General features: G+C 45.9%; 1 protein-coding gene across 3 annotated transcripts in view; it reads left to right on the top strand.

Moving 5' to 3' along the window:
* The window catches only part of NT5DC3 (5'-nucleotidase domain containing 3), a 55116-nt gene that overhangs the window by 21161 nt on the left and 16196 nt on the right, over positions 1-17759 (top strand). Inside the window, exons 1-10 of one of the 3 annotated variants that reach the window (XM_082665305.1) lie at positions 2346-2461; positions 3003-3077; positions 3532-3587; positions 9155-9245; positions 10192-10329; positions 12071-12131; positions 12553-12655; positions 12800-12901; positions 15173-15254; positions 16542-16628. In XM_082665305.1, coding sequence (XP_082521431.1) covers positions 2393-2461; positions 3003-3077; positions 3532-3587; positions 9155-9245; positions 10192-10329; positions 12071-12131; positions 12553-12655; positions 12800-12901; positions 15173-15254; positions 16542-16628 — 864 coding nt within the window. In that variant the 5' untranslated portion in view covers positions 2346-2392. Of the gene's footprint in view, positions 1-2345; positions 2462-3002; positions 3078-3531; positions 3588-9154; positions 9246-10191; positions 10330-12070; positions 12132-12552; positions 12656-12799; positions 12902-15172; positions 15255-16541; positions 16629-17759 lie in introns of those variants that run through there. The other 2 variants (XM_082665306.1, XM_082665304.1) reach the window with 2 other exon arrangements.

Raw genomic sequence — 17759 nt, 5'->3', positions numbered from 1 at the left:
CTGCCAAAGGCTAAAAGTACTTGTGGAGATGAAAGACATCTGCTTTCGAGACGCATAGTAATAGAGCGTCTTCCCCAAAAGCAAATGTAAATATCCCTTTCGTAATTACCCTTTCTCTTTTTTTTTCACGAGAATGAGTTTTTACAAAAATTGAAATAAATGTTGGGTAATAACTGTATCTATATTTTCATTCGGTACGTCTGCCCCAAGGGATAGAAGGACAGTGTTAGAAGAGTTCTTAATTTCACTTCCCAGATTTGCACCCTCATCAGTGTTCCTGATTATTAATGGTTACCGACGTTCACCCGGTTTTTCAAATCCAAAGCCTAACGCCAGCCTCTGCTCCTCAGTCGCCTCTGCTCCCCCTCTGATCTCTCAGCACATGCTGTCTCTTTTTTATAATAAACTTTTCCTTTTAGAAGAGTATTAGGGTTACAGAAAAGTTGCAAAGGTAATACAGAGAGTACACCCCATGACTGGTTTCCCCTAATGTTAACATTTTACATTACTCGATGCATTTATCACAGCTGAGGAACTGATATTAATGAATTGTTATTGATGAAAGTCTGTACTTGCTTCAGGTTTCCTTAGTTTTTACCTCATGTCCTTTTCCTGGTCTAGGATCCCGTCCAGGACACCACATTGCATTTAGGTGTCACGTCTCCTTAGGCTTCTCTTGGCTCTGACAGTTTCTTACAAGTTCCTTATTTTTGGTGACCCGTCGATGACTTTGATGGTTGTGAAGAGTCCTGGTCAGTACATTTTAGCATGCCCTTCTCTTGGGCGTTGTCCCCTGTTTCCTCATGGTTAGACTGGGCTTGTGGATTTGGGGAGGAAGACCGTGGAGGTAGAGTTCCATTCTCATCACATCCTCTCAACGTGACTCACTACCGACGACGCTGGCCTTGACCATCCGGCTGAGGCAGTGTTTACCAGGTCTCTCCACTACAAAATTACTCTTATCTCCCTTCGCATACTGTACCGTTTGGGAGGAAGTCAGTCTCTACAGCCGTGAGCTCTCTTTTCACTCCTTCAGAATATGTCCTGCCTGCCTCTATCCACTTCTCCCCTCCCCCGCTGCCTGCACCCTGGTCCAAGCCGCCATCACCTCCCGCCCAATGGTGCGGTAGCCCCCTGACTGGTCCCCTGGCTTCTGTTCTTGCCCCTTAGTCTGTTCTCCATTCGGCAGCGAGAGTGAACCTTCAGACGTTAGTCATCTCGGTCCTGGACCCAAGGCCCCCTCGAGCCTTCCCATCACACTTGGAGTGACAGCAGAGGCCTCTAGTGCTCCTGGGCTCCAGGCTTCCTCACCAGCCTCCTCTCCTCTCCCCCTGCCCTCGCTCTGCTCCAGCTGCCTCACTGCTCCTTGAACCGCCAAACACGCTCCTACCTTCGGGCCTTTGCACCTGCCAGTTCCTCTGGTGGGACCTCCTGCCTGACTCCGGGCAACCTGAAGCCATGCTCCGCATTTTTTTTCCCCCTAGATCTCTGAACCCTTGTACTGCATTCTTTCTGTAGTACTTATCACTATGAGGCACTGTACCATGTGTTGGTATGTTTATGGTTCGCCTGCCCACCACAGAATGGAAACTTCTTAGGGGCAGAGGCGGTGTCAGTTGTTTTTTTTGGTTTTTTCAGCTGCGCCCCGTGGCATGCGGGATCTTAGTTGTCCAACCAGGGATCGAACCCGGGCCCCCTGCAGTGGAAACGTGGAGTCTTAACCACTGGTCCGCCAGGGAAGTCCTGACAGTGTCAGTTTTGTTCACTGCCGCACTCCTAGGCCCTGGCACAAAGTACGCGCTCAGTAAATACTTGACGTGTTCATTGGATTCCACCGTTAAGTGAGAGTGTATAGTGCTCGGTGTAGAGTCGCCTGATGCAGGTCCTTTTGCCTTGGCTTCATGTTTCGTGTGGATTTTGGAGAACTTTGTTTCTATACCCTTCTGCGCAGGAGGGAAATAGCACTGAGTGATTCCTTGGCACACGTGGCAGGTGTTAGATAAATGAGCCCGAATGTGACATTTGACTCAGCGCTTTGTGCAGCTTGGCCGGGAAACTTGCCGCGTGAGGGTCAGCCTGGTGGTTCCAGGAGATGTTCTTGCACACGCGTGACCCTGGCCGTGCACTGGGAGGTAGCTGTGCAGCCATGTAGAGGGGTTTCCTGTGCCCGTTGACAGTTGTGTAGGTTTTTTACGTAAGCAGTTCACATCATGATTGGGAGATCCTGGGGACACAGCCTCCCTAGTCTCAGAAGTCGATATTCTGGCCCGCAGGTGCACGCTCTGCGGGCAGGGGCAGTGGGGAGAGCCTGACCCCCCGCCTCACCACGCTCCGTGCTGTGTGGCCCAGGCCAGGTTGTTTCATCCGGAGCCTCTGAGGTCCCATCTGTCAAATGGGCATGGTGGGGCCAGCTGTGCAGAGCAGCAGACAGTGTGCTCGGTACGTCGGTGCTGCCAGCGAGGTAACTGGTGTTCCAATTCTGAGATCTCGGGAGAGAGGGAAGGACTTGGATGCCGGGTGCAGTGGATAAGGAGGGGATTGGGACTTTTGTGTAGTAGGAGGGACAGGTTAATGATTAGGAAATAGCAGGGGAGCCAGGCCGTGTGTTCTGAACCAAAGTTGGAGCTGTACCCGGGAGCCGGGTGCTGAGAGAGGGTGTCTCTGGCCCGAGTGGGAGGAAGGCTGTACCGACGGCTGAGGGGTCCCTGCAGCTGAGGACAGGGGAGAGTTAAGGCCAGAGAAGCCGGGGGGCTGAAGAAGCTGGGGGGCTGAGGCCTCTCCTGTGTGTGGGCAGATAAACACGGAGTAGGGCGGAAGGGGTGCTCTGTGGCCTGGCAGCGCTTGGTCTGGAAGCAGAGGGCAAGCTGTGGCCTGTCCCTTCTGACCCCAGCTTCCCACCCAAGTGCACGAGCCGTCTCAGCCTTCGTACAGGGGCCACGCGTGGATGCTGTCTTGAACTTAGTACGTTGCTAGCTAAAACCGGTTCCTTTCTTCCTTCTTAGTATCCCGTGGAAATCAGGAAGTATGAATATGACCCAAACTTTGCAATCCGTGGACTGCATTATGACGTGCAGCGGGTAGGTTGAATTCTCATCCTTGTTTACAGTTACGCATGCTCGGGAGTCAAATGTACTCTTGATGCTTTTCTTTGCTGAACGTGTAAATTGATTTTAAATTTTGTTCTTTGGGGCTGAAGAACTAAATTATCCAAAACATCTTTGGATGAAGTCTTTTTCCAGAGACTGTATTGGAAGAGCATGAATGCATTTAGCCACTGGGAGATACTTGCTTATTTCCAATAGTCATTCATTTTCAACATAATGAGGACAAGGTGGTTGTCATATCTTCTTTTGCAGACAGGCCGTTTCCTTAATGAGGAACTCGGCAAGCAAAGCTTTCAGAAACATACAGGATGCTTCTTTGTTTAAGACAACTTGATGTTGATAGGATTTATCATGACACCTGGCATTTTCATTAAATATGCAAATTCCTCTGCATCATTTACCTGTGTGTGTGCTTGTGTTTTTGAAGGCAGTCTTGATGAAGATCGATGCTTTTCATTACATACAGCTGGGAACCGTCTACAGGTAAGCGTGAGAGGAAGTAAATTTAATGTACCCGAAGTAACCGTGTGGCTTTGGGTTTCAAGACCCCCTGAGTGTTTAGTGATGGGAGGGCTGCAGTGTGTGTATCTGGGAACCATTCACTCATTCCCCCACTCCCTCCCTCATTCAGGAACATTGATCAGGCCACTACCATGTTAAGATGCTAATGGTTTGGCTTGCGAGGATGTCTTCAAGGAGCTCGGTACGTAGGTTGGAAGCCACACAGGTAGACCAATGAGTGCAGTCCACGGTGACCCAGGTGATGATGGACGTGTGCTCAGCCATTATGGAGCACTTTGGAGGACTCTGGGGAGGACGGGCTCTCCAAAGGCGATGGTGGCCTGCATCCACCATCATGCATCATGTGGCCCTGATTGAGGGTCCTGCAGAGGAGGTGTGGATGGGGAGGGATGGTGGGGGCAGGTTGTTGTTCCCACCATGGTAATTGAGTAGTTTGGATATTAAGACTCTTTTCCTCCTGTTTATTTATTTATTTATTTATTTATTTTTTGCGGTACGCGGGCCTCTCACTGTTGTGGCCTCTCCCGTTGCGGAGCACAGGCTCCGGACGCGCAGGCCCAGCGGCCATGGCTCACGAGCCCAGCCGCTCCGCGGCATGTGGGATCCTCCCGGACCGGGGCACGAACCCGCATCCCCTGCATCGGCAGGCGGACTCTCAACCACGGCCCCACCAGGGAAGCCCTCCTGTTTATTATTGATAGAATTAGTAGAAGTACTGAGCTCAGTGAGAAATCTTTGTAACTTTGAAATGAAGGGTTTTGCCTTTTCTAATTCTTAAATTCGTGGGTGGGATTTAGGAGTGCGGTTTGTATTTACCTATATGTTTGGTATTTGTCTTTCTGTTTCTAAATGTGCCTACACTTCTGTTCCCTAATTTATTAGTTCTGGACATTGTCCCTGCTGTGAGGGCTGAGGGTTTGGCTCTCCTGCGCACGCGCCCCCTTCTCCAGCCTCATCCTCCTAACCCTGTTGGGATCTCTCTCGGATTGTTTCACCGTTTGCAGTATGGCTCTAGGTCTTGTTCATTCTGAAGCCAAGTAGTGCACTGAGATCGTTTTCTTTTACAGTGCTTGGTTTTTAGGTTTAATAATAACCTCATTTTTTATTTGCTTAGTTTTCTAGTTAGGTATCTCTAGTTTTTTCCTTAATGTTCCATCACAGATATCCAGCATCTATTTATTTCCTCACAATTCAAGTGTGTTACATAATGTCTCAGTTACTTTTCTTTTTGACTACCTCCTCCTGCTCTCATCTACTCTGATTGTTCATTCTGGGACTTCCATTTGCTACTTTCCCTGTTTCCTGGTTCCCATCTCTTCCTCTTTCTGGCTTTACTCCCTCATTTTGCTGGAGCACATCCTCCAGTAGCTTCTTGGCGCTGGATACGGCTGATTCTGGGGATCTGTGGTCGTTCATCAGTTCCTCTCGTTGGTGTCCCCATGCAGGCCCCGTTCTCAATGTTGCTCAGTCAGGTGCCTCCTTCTCACCAACTGTTTGTTTTCCAAAACCATGTAGAAATGTCTTATCTGCTGATGTCTTTGCACTCATTTCCTTTGATTTTGAGCAATTTGTCCTTTTGCTGTCACTTTAATGGTGTTTCAAGAGGGAGAAGAGGTGGTGGTGGTGACGAGAAAAATAATATTAGTAATAATAAATAGCAACTAACAAATATTGAGTTTTGCAGTGAGACAGATACTGCCATAAAGGTTTTGAGTTAACTCATATGATCTTCCAAATAATTTTATAAGGTAGGTACTATTATTGGTCCCAGAGATGTTAATAGGTAACTTGCCCAAGGCCACACAGAAGTAGAATTCAGACCCAGACAGTCTGGCTCCAGAGTCTGTGCTCTTGGCCTGTGTACAGCAGGCATTTCTGAATGTGTGAGGGTTAACTGGAAGTCCCCGGCAGATCTTTCAAACCTGTCCCTCCAATTATGTTTCTACCCTCTGCTCCTGGACTCAGTCGCTTAGCCCATCTCTCCGGGCTCTGTGGTGTTCTGCAGTGCAGTCCATCCTGGACGTAGTTGCTAGACTGACCTACCTAAAGCATTGCCTTCAACAACCCCTCTCTCTTCTGAAATCCTGGATGGCTCCCCACTGTCTGAAGGATAGAGCCCAGATCTCTTAAATTTTCCATCAACCTTCTCTAAAACCCTTAGCTTCCTCTTCTGCCGTACACACCTCCTTTACTTCCCGGATGGGTTAAGACTCTTGGTTGTAGGTGACTGAGACCCAACTCAAACTGGCTTTAAAAAAGCCCCAGTTTGGGCTCACTAGTTGTGTAGTCTAGGGACAGAGCTTGTTGCAGGTGTAGCTGGCTCCAGGGGGCCAGGTAGTTGTTGTCAGTCCTCTTTCCGTCTCTTGGCATTCCTTCTCTCCGGCTTAGCTCACAGCAGGCCCCTCCGCGTGGTGACCCCTGGCAGTACCTGGCTTCCAGCCCCAGCTCCAGGTCAAGGGGAGAAGGGGAGTTTCTCTTCCCAGCAGTTTCAGCCAGTCTCAGGGAGCGGATGCCGGGCAGGTGCAACAACACAAATATTCCTTTCCTCCGAGTTCTCCTTTCGCACTGCTCGGCATCTGTTCAGGCTGGTGTTCTCCCAGGATGTGGTTTTCCTTCTCCTCTGCTTCTTGAAATCTCACCCGTCCTTCTGCCTGGCTGACTGGTGTTGAGGCCTCTCCTCGCCCTCTCAGCCTGACAGGCTCTTCCTCTCCTGTGGTCCGTCCCATCCTGTGGCTCCTAATTATCTCGTTCCTTGTTTTGTGGATAAATCATCCATCGTTTTAGGGGTGTGGACAGGGCTAGGCTGGAGGAGCTGCTGAGACATTTAAAGGGGAAGGAGTGCTCAGGCTGAGGTCCTGGGAAGGTCGCTGGGGCCTCGGGGCTGAGAGGGGGTGTGGTAGCCAAAGCAGCAGGGGTGCATGTGTGGCTCTGGAGTCCCACTTCCTGAGTGTGAACCCCAGCCCCACTGCTCACGTGTGTGCGACCTGCTCAAAGCCTTGGTGTTTACTCCTCTGTAAAATGGGCATGATTCCAGCACCCACCTCCAGGGCGGCTGGTCATTTGGACTAGAGCATGCTTGGGACAGCCTAGGCAGGCAGAAATGTCACTTGTCTCCTCTCTCCCCTCCAAAGGGGTAACGAATGAGCAGCTGGCGGGGAAGAAGGCTTGTGTCTCAGCCTCGTCCCTCTCTGATCCCCGCAGGGTCACTGTGTGTGGGCTGTGTGCCTGAGCACCGCTGGGCCGAGGGGCGGGCTGGCTCCCCGCCGCAGTCCTGTTTCATACCCATGTTTTCAGATCTTAACTGGGAACCTTGCGAAAAGCTAGGATTGTTCCCATCGTAGTCACAGCAGCAGGACTTGGAGAGCACTCACCGCATACCGGGCGCTGTTCTGTTTATAGCAACTCGTTTAATCTTCTCAGGAGGTACCACCAGGAGGTGGGCACTGCTATTGCCCCTGCCCCCCATTTAAAAAATGACACTGACACCCAAAGAGGTTAAATTACTTGTTGCTGCTCTAGGTCATCCCCCCAGCAGGTGAGGAAGCTGGGACTTGAACCCAGGGCAGGCTCTTTCAGGTCTGTGCTCCTACCCTTTCTATCTCTCTGACGCACACAGGGCCACGTAAAGTTTTATTCTGATTTCAGTGCTGGTTTAGGCCGCATTCGGGTGCGGCAGGTCTGTGTGCTGCTCTGTCTGCATGTTTTGAGCTGGCATTTGGCTACGTGGGCCTTAAAGATGCAGCTTTTGTGGCCACGGGCCCGTGAACGTGTCTTAGAGGTGGCAGTGGCTTCCGAAGGACCAGGCAGCCCCTAGGGTGGGGACAGAAAAATAACTCCCCCGGCAGAATCCCTTTACTTTGTCTATTCCCTCTCTAGGTGTCAGAGCCTTAGGGGTGTTCACTGCTGACTGCCGCTGCGGTAGCCAGAGCTGTCTTCCAAGGTCACTGTCTAGAACGATCTGGTTTAGTCCCAGTGTCTTATCTGATTTCTGGAGCAAAGATAAAGGGAAGTCCAGTGCTCTTTTGTTTTCAAAGGCCAGTAGTTGTTTCAAGTTAATCAAGATCAGAGGCAAAATATCAATGAATCCCCTTGGCTAGTTTTAAAATTAAGATAAGGGTAGAGAATGGAGGAAAGAGGCTGAAGTGATATTTTCATTAAAGTTACACGTCACATGTAAATTATGTTTTATACGTAGTTTAATATCGGCCAAGTGTGATAAGCAACCTGTGTGTATTAGTAACCGGTGTTTCCATCATTCACTCTGTGGTTTCCTCACCATTGGTGTCTGTTTCCCAGGTGCCTTCTCCTCTAGAGCAGGGGGTGGGGACAGATATTTCCCTTCACAGTTCTCTAGAGGGGCTATTCCAGGGGAGGAAGTCTGAGACCATTAAATCCCACGTGAAACCACCTGCTCACAGCATGGGCACCAGAGACAGGGGTGGCATCCCGGCCAGTCAGACTCCACAATCCTTTTTTCCCTCTCTTTGGAGGAGTTGGATTCATTTACAGATTCTGTTGCAGCTCCTGGAAGCAGGCAGATGGGGGACGTTACCTTGACTTTTTACACATGGGGAAACTGGCCTTCAGTGTGTTGCAGCATTTGGGGTCATTCCTCCCAGAGGTGGTGTCAGGCATCCTGATGTGGCGTATAGTCCACTGGAGCCTGGTGTACGACTTTTTCTGCCTCAGCGCTCACCTTCTTAAGGTAGAGTATCAGAGGGCAGGAGGATGATGGGGACAGACCAGCCTCTCTCTCCCTAATGTATTAAAAACATTAAAAAAAAAAAACCCAAAACTCACCCCAAAGCAGGTCATTAGGAGGCCATGTGCCTTGTTGAGGGAAGCCGTGTGATGTGGTGGTTGAAGAGCCTGGGACCCAGTCCTGACCCACCACTTTCTACTTTGGTGACCTTGGGCAAGGTCTGTGACCTTTCTGTGCCTTGGTGGCTTCTGCTGGAAAATGGGAAGAATAATAGTGCCTCCCTCCTAAGATTGCTGAGAATTAAGTGAATGACTACGTGGAATTCATTTCTGGCATTCAGCAGGGGCCATGTGGTATTAGCTATTATTTTTCCTGCTCTCATTACCAGTAGAATGGTAGTAGTAACAGTAGCAGCATCATGCCTGGTATTTACAGCAGCTAGCGGTGGTACCTCCTGCCTCTTTATGACAGCAGCGTCTTGCATCCCAGTTCAAAAATGCCAGCAGTTGTCAGAGGTCTGAAAACTGTTGCTGTCTCTAGCTGATGCTAACTGCCTGTGTTACAGTCAGTTAAATGTGCGTGTAAATGTGTGACAGTTTTTTCTGAACACAGGTTCCATAATCTTTTGTGTTAACTCCCTAGTCTTAATGCCACAAAGTCATCTGTTTTACCATGGCTGTATTTTTATTATTGAGAGTGCTATATGCTTACTGAGCCAGTTATTCTCCAGTAACTTTGTGAATGCAAAAACATTGAGAGAATTAAGAACAAATAATGGAGTCATTATTTCACTGATCAAAATCACTGCCGCCTGTGATTTTCCCAGAGGCCTCAGCGTGGTCCCTGATGAGGAAGTCATTGAAATGTACGAGGGCTCCCACGTGCCTTTGGAACAGATGAGCGACTTTTATGGGAAGGTAACGAGAAATTATTTATTTAATTCAAGCAACCTGTCTTTTTCCTTTTCGAAACATGGCCTGGTAACTTTAGAATCTTGACCTACTAGACTCTCTGCTTATAGGGAATCAGCAAGGACATTTGGGGTTGTGTTTTGAGAGACCCTCGATTTGAGAGAGATGTGTATGTTAGGGTCTCTCCTGGGTTCTTCCATGCTTCTCCTTTCTCAGCCCTTTCCCCCCTACCTGGCGAAGGCTCTGTATACCTTCCTTGTACCCCCTCGCTTGCCACTGTCTCCTCGTGTGTGTCCCCACTTTCTGGATTAAGTCACTGGGGGCTATTGTACAGCAGCTGTTGCCTCCCCTGAGATTAAGGGCAGCACGTCACTTTGTGCCAAAGGGAAACCTCTGCTTTTCTAACTTTTGTGGTCCTCTTTGCTCTCTGAATTTCTGCTTCTTGTACTATTAGATGCGCTCTTATTTGCATGATCAAAATGCAGTGAAGATGCCCAATCAGCTGGTAAACTTAGTCTTATAAATCACAGGTGTTCAGAGAAAGGCTCTTTTCCAAACTCCCATGTGGGCTGTGGGTGCTCAAATTTAGGAGAGTTAGTGGCTTTTTATGCCATTCCATGGGTAAGAATCAATTTGTTGGCTTTCCTCTGTGTGTGATGAAAGCGTGTGAGCTTTAAGATATATGGAGCCAAAGGAGAGGAAAGGGAAGGGTGGTTAGACTTTTGGGGGGAAATCAGGGCATTTCCTTAGAAATCCCACTTACACTTAGAGTGAGACGTCGGCTCTGCCGTGAATGACAAGAAACAAGGTGAATGTTTTTACTTTTCCATTATTAGAATTTTCCTTTCCTTGTGGGGAGGGAGCCAGATGTTGACGACCAGAATCCCCTGGGTGAGTGTAAAGTCTACTGTGGTGTTGGCTCCCTTGCTGAAGCCTTCCTCCCTGCCTGCAGAGTTCCCACGGAAACACCATGAAGCAGTTCATGGACATCTTCTCCCTGCCCGAGATGACCCTGCTGTCCTGCGTGAACGAGTACTTTCTGAAGAACAACATTGACTATGAGCCTGTGCACCTGTACAAAGACGTCAAGGTGGTGTGGACGTGGGTTGCCATGACGCCGCACCTCTTCTAGCTGCTCAGCAGAAGTAACAGAATCCCTGGCCTCCCTTGTCGGCTGGGTCTTTGAAATCATCCTTTGCTTGGGATCTCTTTTATTTGTGGTTTAGCCCTGAAAAATCCTAAGAAAGATGTTATGTTAGGAGAATTGGAAGTGAGTCAAATTGGTTGTTAAAAGAAGAGGGTACTCGCTATCTGGATTTCCATGTGCGTACCTACACACATCATTTACATGACTTTGTGTTTATGTATTTTAATTTACATCCATATTCACATTGTCTATAGATATATTCTTTAAGCTGTCTGAACTTTTTTCAGTACTTAAAAATATGTTTATATATTGCTTATTTAATATATATTTTTAATACATATTTCTAAGCATCTATTATTTAAATATCTGTATTTTTAAAAGATCCATATGTACATACTACAGTGTTTTTATTATGTATTCATGACTAATTTTAAGTATTGACTGCCCTGAATCATGGGTTTTAAGAAGATATAGGATGAATGAACAGTTTCTCAGTATCAGTCTGGTGTTATTTGAACTAAATTTAAATATTTAGTTTTGGTTCTCTGTTTTGCTCACACAAATACTTCATCTTTAAGAATCACTGGTAGTTATGTAACCCTTAGCATTCATGAGGAAAGATGTTTACTAGAAAGTTCAGTTTTTACTGTGAAGTATTACTACCACTAATAGTGAACACACGTGTAGAGTTTACTGTGTTCCAGGCACTATTTTTCTGAATGCTTTATGCATATTAACTAATTAAATCCTCAGAAGAATGCCCTGAGCTCTTATCACCTCCCTTTTACAGAGAGAGAAATTGAGGCACAGAGAGGTTGAGTAACTTGCCCAAGGACATCCAGCTAGTAAGTAGCAGAGCCTGCATTTCAGGCCAGGAGGTTGGGCTCCAGCTTACTCTTAACCACTGCCTTCTGCCGATGCGCAGTTGAAACAGGCCTGTGGTGGAAGATAAGTGAGGTTGAGTTTACAGTCCAGAGGTGCTCATTCCCGACGATAAGCACCTACCAATTTTCTAAGGCTTTTGGCCCAGTTTTTCTGCAGCCCAGTCCCCTGCTACAGACTCCAGAAAGTTTCCATGTGCCTCCAGGAGTGCCCATCTATGTAGTAGACCTGCTTAGAGCTACCTGAGAGCGGGGCTGTGCTCTGAGACCTGCCAGGCATGACACCTGCCAGTGGCTTTTCCTCACGTCTGCCGGCTGGACCACATCTCTGCCCGAGTTCCGAGATCCTTGACAGTTCCTTGCCTCTTCGGTAGCACTGAAGAGAGGAGGATCCTATCATTGTTCTCTGCCCAACAGAACCTGCTGCTGGGGTCCAGGGAAGGGAGCAAAGATGAAAAGACCAGTAATTCCCTTTTGTTCAGATGACCTGGAATTATTTGATCATGATACTGCATATAAATGACTGTTTATCCTGTGGGACTTTATTCAGAATTGTTCATACAAATTACCTCCTCCAAGTGGCTTTTTTGAAAATTGCACTGGAAACTGCTGCTATCACCATGGCAACTTAAGTTTCTTCCCAGGGGCCACCTGTGATAAATGGACCAGAATTTAGATTTCATTTAGTGCTTGGGTTGCCAGGCTTCTGCAGACAGACATTATCCTGAAGGCCATTTCGCTTGTCCTCTTACTCAGACTGTCTCAGTTATACTCTGACTGATTAAAAACGTATCTTTTGACAGGATTCAATTCGGGACGTGCACACCAAAGGAATCATGTACAGAGCAATTGAAGCAGATATTGGTATGTACTGGATGTTATCGTGAAGATCAGCCTTTCCCTTTGCTATGTAATTACGCAGGTATTTTACTCTCACTCCAGGTGCTGAGCAGGGGCTGTAGTACCTCTTCTGAGTGCAGTGCAGGGACCTTGCATCCTGGCGCCTTAGATGTCTCCCTCCCCTTTGTCTCAGAACTTGACATAATCCTGACTGGAAAGGAGAGGAGCTGGTAGCTGCAGCCACTTAGGTTTTTCCACTTAGACTGAAGAGGCAGGGTGTTGGTTACTGATGCACCGGGTACCGATATACTGCCTCGAACCAAGCTTCCTGAAGGCTTTTCTCCCCTCAAGTGCCCTAGACAGTGCTGGACCCCATTTAGGAAGTGCTTGCAGATTGACTGACTTCACCCTGAAACTCTGTGTGCATTTTTCTCTTGCTCTTTAGAAAAGTACATCTGCTACCCTGAGCAGACCCGTGCAGTGTTGGCCAAACTGGCTGATCACGGCAAGAAGATGTTTCTCATCACCAATAGCCCCAGTAGCTTTGTGTAAGTTCTTCTGTGATTCCTGGCTAATTTCTGGCTCACTTCCTGTATTCCATGTATTTTGATAGTTGGAAATTCGAAAGAAAAAGTTGCAAGAATAGTTAATCCCTGCAGTGTTAGACTAACCTGGCTGAAATATTGTTCTAGGGACAAAGGGATGAGGTATATTGTTGGAAAAGACTGGAGGGACCTGTTTGATGTGGTCATTGTTCAGGCGGAGAAGCCAAACTTCTTTAATGATAAGCGGAGGTAAGTGTCTGTCTTTTTAGGGACTAGATTTTATTCATTTGCTGCTGCGAATACTTACATAATGTGTCTTGGTGAAATCCAGTTGGAAAATCACAAGCATCTAACATCATAGCTTTTGATTTTTAACCCTCTAGCAAGTAATTGCAAGGAAGGTGGGATGAGTACATAGCAGACAGCTGACACCTCTTGAAACGGTTGTTCGGGCTACTTCAGTCCCATGAGTCAGGCTTTAAGAGAACAATTGACAACAATGAAAATTCCAAACTTAGCATCACCTAGTAAATTAGATCGCTCGATGCAGATGCCTTGTGAAGCATAACAAAACAGCAACAGCAAACCACCTGGTGGGTATCTCTTTAAATAGAGCTCTAAATGGTCCACTGACAATTGCACTTAGATTTTGCAGAACTTCTCTGCAATACAGGTTTTGCATCAAGTGGAGTAAATCTAGACCAAAACTTAAAGTCTTTCTGCCGTATCCTTGAGCAATAGAGGAATGGGAAAGTTTGGGTTGTGAAGGTGACAGGGGTGTGCTCTTCGCGTTTTGTGACAGAGGGTCGGGGGTCCTAAAAGGTGATTTAACGTGCGGGGCAGACCGGTTCACCAAGAGTCATCCCCCACAAATGTCAGTAGTGTTGAGAGTAACCGCACTAGGATTATAAAAATAATTCGTATTTGTATAACAGTGACCTATTTTTGAAACACTTTTACCCACATTTCTCTGTTCCGCAGTGGGTAACCATGCAGCCTTTCCCTCTCTGCTAGGTGATTTAAAGCATAATAATTCGGTGCCCTGTAGTGATCAAAAACAGCTGTAGGGCTTCCCTGGTGGCGCAGTGGTTGGGAGTCCACCTGCCGATGCAGGGGACGCGGGTTCATGCCCCGGTCCGGGAAGATCCCACATGCCGTGAAGCGGCTGGGCCTGTGAGCCATGGCCGCTGAGCCTGCGCGTCCGGAGCCTGTGCTCCGCAACGGGAGAGGCCGCACCAGTGAGAGGCCCACTTACCGCACAAAACAAAAACAAAAACAAAAAACAAAAAACAAAACAGCTGTAAACACTGGCTTGCTGTTTGGTCAGTGATAAAACGCTCTCCTGCATTTTCTTATTAGATCCCAGCGGGGTGGAGTGGTCAGGGGAAGGGCCCCATATCTCCTTTCACCTCCCTCCTTTTTCATGTTTATACTCAGTGGCAGGACCCTGTCTTGGATTAGATTTTCCCAGCACAGCGCTCTTCCTTACTCCGGGTGCCTGGATTAAGAATTCTCTACCCCTGTTCATCCCCATGTTATTTACAATGTTGAAGGTTAGAAACAACCTAAAGGAACGTCCATATGAGGGGATATTATGCAGCCATTAAAAATGAGGTTTTTTTTTTTTTTTAAATGGCAGTGAACATGTTTTACAACTGAAAAAAATGATGTACGAAGGTTACATAATCACATGGGAAATTGCTCACAGCCTTGGAGAGAAAAAGATACGTATTAATATCCTCAAATGATGCTCGTTTTATGTTCATAAAAAAGAGAAAGATAACAGATACATAAAGACTGAAAGATATCCACTGAAATGGTGTGTTTCTACCTGGGTACTGGCATTATGATTTTCCTTTTCTTCATTGTATTTTTCTGCATTTTTCCAGATTTTGTTGCAGTGAGTTTGTATTTTTATAACCAGGAAAGCAATCCAAATAAGTGTTACCTAAAAAAAAAGAAAAAGGACAAACAAACCTTGTGTTTTTTGGACTAGCACCCCCAGGGTGAGGAATGAGGCCTTTATTCTTTTTTTCCTATTTTTCCATCATAAAATAATATGCCCAGTTCTCTGATCCCTGATGTATATTGTATCTAGAGTGGTTGCATTTCAAGTACAAAGCTGGATAAATATACTAAGCAGTATTTCTATAAGCTTTTTTTTTGTGTGTGAAAAGTTTTCTACACGGTTGAATATGTTTAGAAAATCTGGGCTAAAGAGAGTTTCTTTATAGGAGGGCTTTTCAGAGCCATCGGTAACTTTTAAGGAGGAACGGGGATAGTGGATAGTGGATAGTGTGTTCCAAATATATTTGACCCTGGAGTTCTTTTTTCTCACTAACCTTTGGATACCGGTGTCCGAAGTTTGGGGTGTATTGCACGAGGCCCGGGAACGTGATGGTGGGATCTTGGTTTCGGCTGGCTCCTTTCTGTTCTCAGGGGCTAACCGTGGAGTTTCTCATATAGCACACAGCCTGCACTGCTACCACACATCATAATGTTTCCTGTTTCTGTTGTTAGACCTTTCCGGAAGGTGAATGAGAAAGGCGTCTTACTCTGGGATAAAATCTACAAGTTGCAGAAAGGCCAGATTTATAAACAGGTATCTCGTGACCCATCTGTCCTTTTTGTTGCTGTGCTTTGTGATCGGTTATAATGATAACAGCTGACATTCGCTGAGGCTTGCCATGTGCCAGGCGCAGTCCCAAGGGCTCTGCTTCAATGGACTGTTTATAACTTAGTGGCAGAATTTAATCTTAAGTCCATACATTTTCAATGTGCTGTGTGTAAATTAGCTCAGAATTGAACAGTTTTTGAAAAAAAAATTTTAAAGCATTTTTTCCATAGGATATGAAATTTAAGATGCCAGTAGTAAACCTTGGAAATTTCTCTTTAGTAAGTGTTTAATCACATGACATCACACCCAAATTGGTAATTATTTCCTGATGAACTGTGTTTTGTGTACAGTTTTGATGTATTTCAGTATCATATAAAGCTCTCTCGTGTTTGAGTAAATGATTGAATTGCTGTCCAGTTTTGTGTTACTGAAATTAGGTTTTTTAATCTTTAAACGTTTTTATATGTGTGTAATATTTATAACATAAAATTACAGAACAGTACTATACAGTACTATACAGGTTTTTTTTTTTTAAAGTACTGATACATTCCTGTTGGATATGTAACAAACTGCTGTATGTGGCCCTAAGTATATTTTTTAGGCCTGAAAGACCAGCTTTGAACAGCCCTCCAAGTCTAGGAAGTGAGCCTAAGAAAATCATTAAGATGTAGCTAAAGCTTTGCTACAAGCAAAGTATCATGAAGTTACTTACAAAATAGATAACAAGGTAAATGTCCAGCCTCAGATAATTGGTAAAACGAATCATGGTAGGTCTCAGCTGCTAAAACTACATGGCAGGCAAATATTTATTGACATGGTCACAGAACGTTAAGCGTGAAAAAAAAAGATCATTACAAAGATATTTAGTATGAAGCCCTTCTGAAAAGTACATTTGACTTAGAAGAAAGGTCTAATAGATTTCACATAAAAATGTTTTTTATCTTTATATTTTGATATTTAAAATAAATTGTAAAAGCGAAAACATTTTTTTAAGTTTTAAAAGGTAGATATCGGGACTTTCCCTAGCAGTCCAGTGGTTAAGACGCCGTGCTCCCAATGCTGAGGGCACGTGTTTGATCCCTGGTTGGGGAACTAAGATCCTGCATGCCGCATGGCGCGGCCTAAAAAATAAATAAATAAATAAATAAATAAATAAATAAATAAATACTATAAATAGAAATTAAAAAACAAAAGTAGGTATATTGGGCCATGGGTTATACAGGTCTCTTGTTTGTCATACAATATAACACCTATATTTTTCTGTTATTGCAGGGTAATTTATATGAATTTTTGAAGCTTACTGGATGGAGGGGATCCAAAGTGTTATATTTTGGTGACCATATATACAGTGACCTGGCGGTGAGGAACCTTTTTTCCTGTTTCTTTGTTGGGGACAGTGTTAGGCCCACTTATTGAGGAATTTATCTTTTGTTTAAGACCATTTTCATACTTTCATAAAAGTGAGGAGTGGGCCACATTTTCTTTTTTTTTAAAAGTCCCATATTTTATGCAACAGGGTGGATCAGAGTCATGAAATAGATTATTTTTTTTGGAAAATGATGGAAATTAGCAATTTACTCAGTTTATCAGAAAAACATCTTTCCATTTAGGTAATGGTAAGAAATAAATGTCCGTGTTCTTTCCTTTCCCTTTTATTATTAAGCATCAGAAACATACAAATGCTTCGTAAAATCTCATAAACATCAGTCAGGGTTTCTTTTTTGGGGGGGGGAGCTCACGGGCCCAGCCGCTCTGCGGCATGTGGGATCTTCCCGGACCGGGGCACGAACCCGTGTCCCCTGCCTCGGCAGGCAGACTCTCAACCACTGCGCCACCAGGGAAGCCCAGTCAGGGTTTCTTTTGCCAGCCAGTCATTTTGAAAGAGTACAAAACTGGCATTTCCAGGAAATAGCTATTATGTGAAAATGAGGCTTTTCGTGCCCCTCGAATGACTAGAGTGTCTCAGGACTTGAATTATGATTTAATGTATAATTAGCGCAGGATTGAGTGAATCCCATCTGTTACCACACTTGGTTCCTTGTGGAATGAATTTATGTTTGTTAAGTGATTCCAGGCGAGGTTGCACAGCGCACATTTTGCAAAGTCTGAATGAAGCTTGGTGTCCAGGAGGTAACAAGAGTAGGTCATGGCTGGCTGTCAAACTCCTCTGATATTTCTGAGTATTTTGATATTTCTGAGTATTTTGGCCCACACTGGATTGGCCTCACATGTGTGCACGTCTGTGTCGCTCTTGTACTATCGAAACGGTGACCTTTAATGGCTGAGCAGTAGGACCATCTGGGAAGCATTTCAGAGCACACGTGCCTGAGCCCCACTGAGGTGTATGGAGTCAAACTTCCTAGAGGTGGTGGAGGTAGAGGGTTGATTCCAGTGTCTGTGTGTAGTGACACCCTTCCCAGGTGACTCCAGTACACGTGCTACATAATCATGTCTGTCCAGTGGGTTGAGGTCTAGTGGCAGGAATCGTGG

The sequence above is a fragment of the Grampus griseus genome, assembly GCF_964374135.1.
Source record: "Grampus griseus genome assembly, chromosome: 11".
NCBI classification, from domain to species: Eukaryota; Metazoa; Chordata; class Mammalia; order Artiodactyla; family Delphinidae; genus Grampus; species Grampus griseus.
Note: the sequence above shows the minus strand (reverse complement) of the source record. Positions and strands in the feature narration are given on the sequence as shown.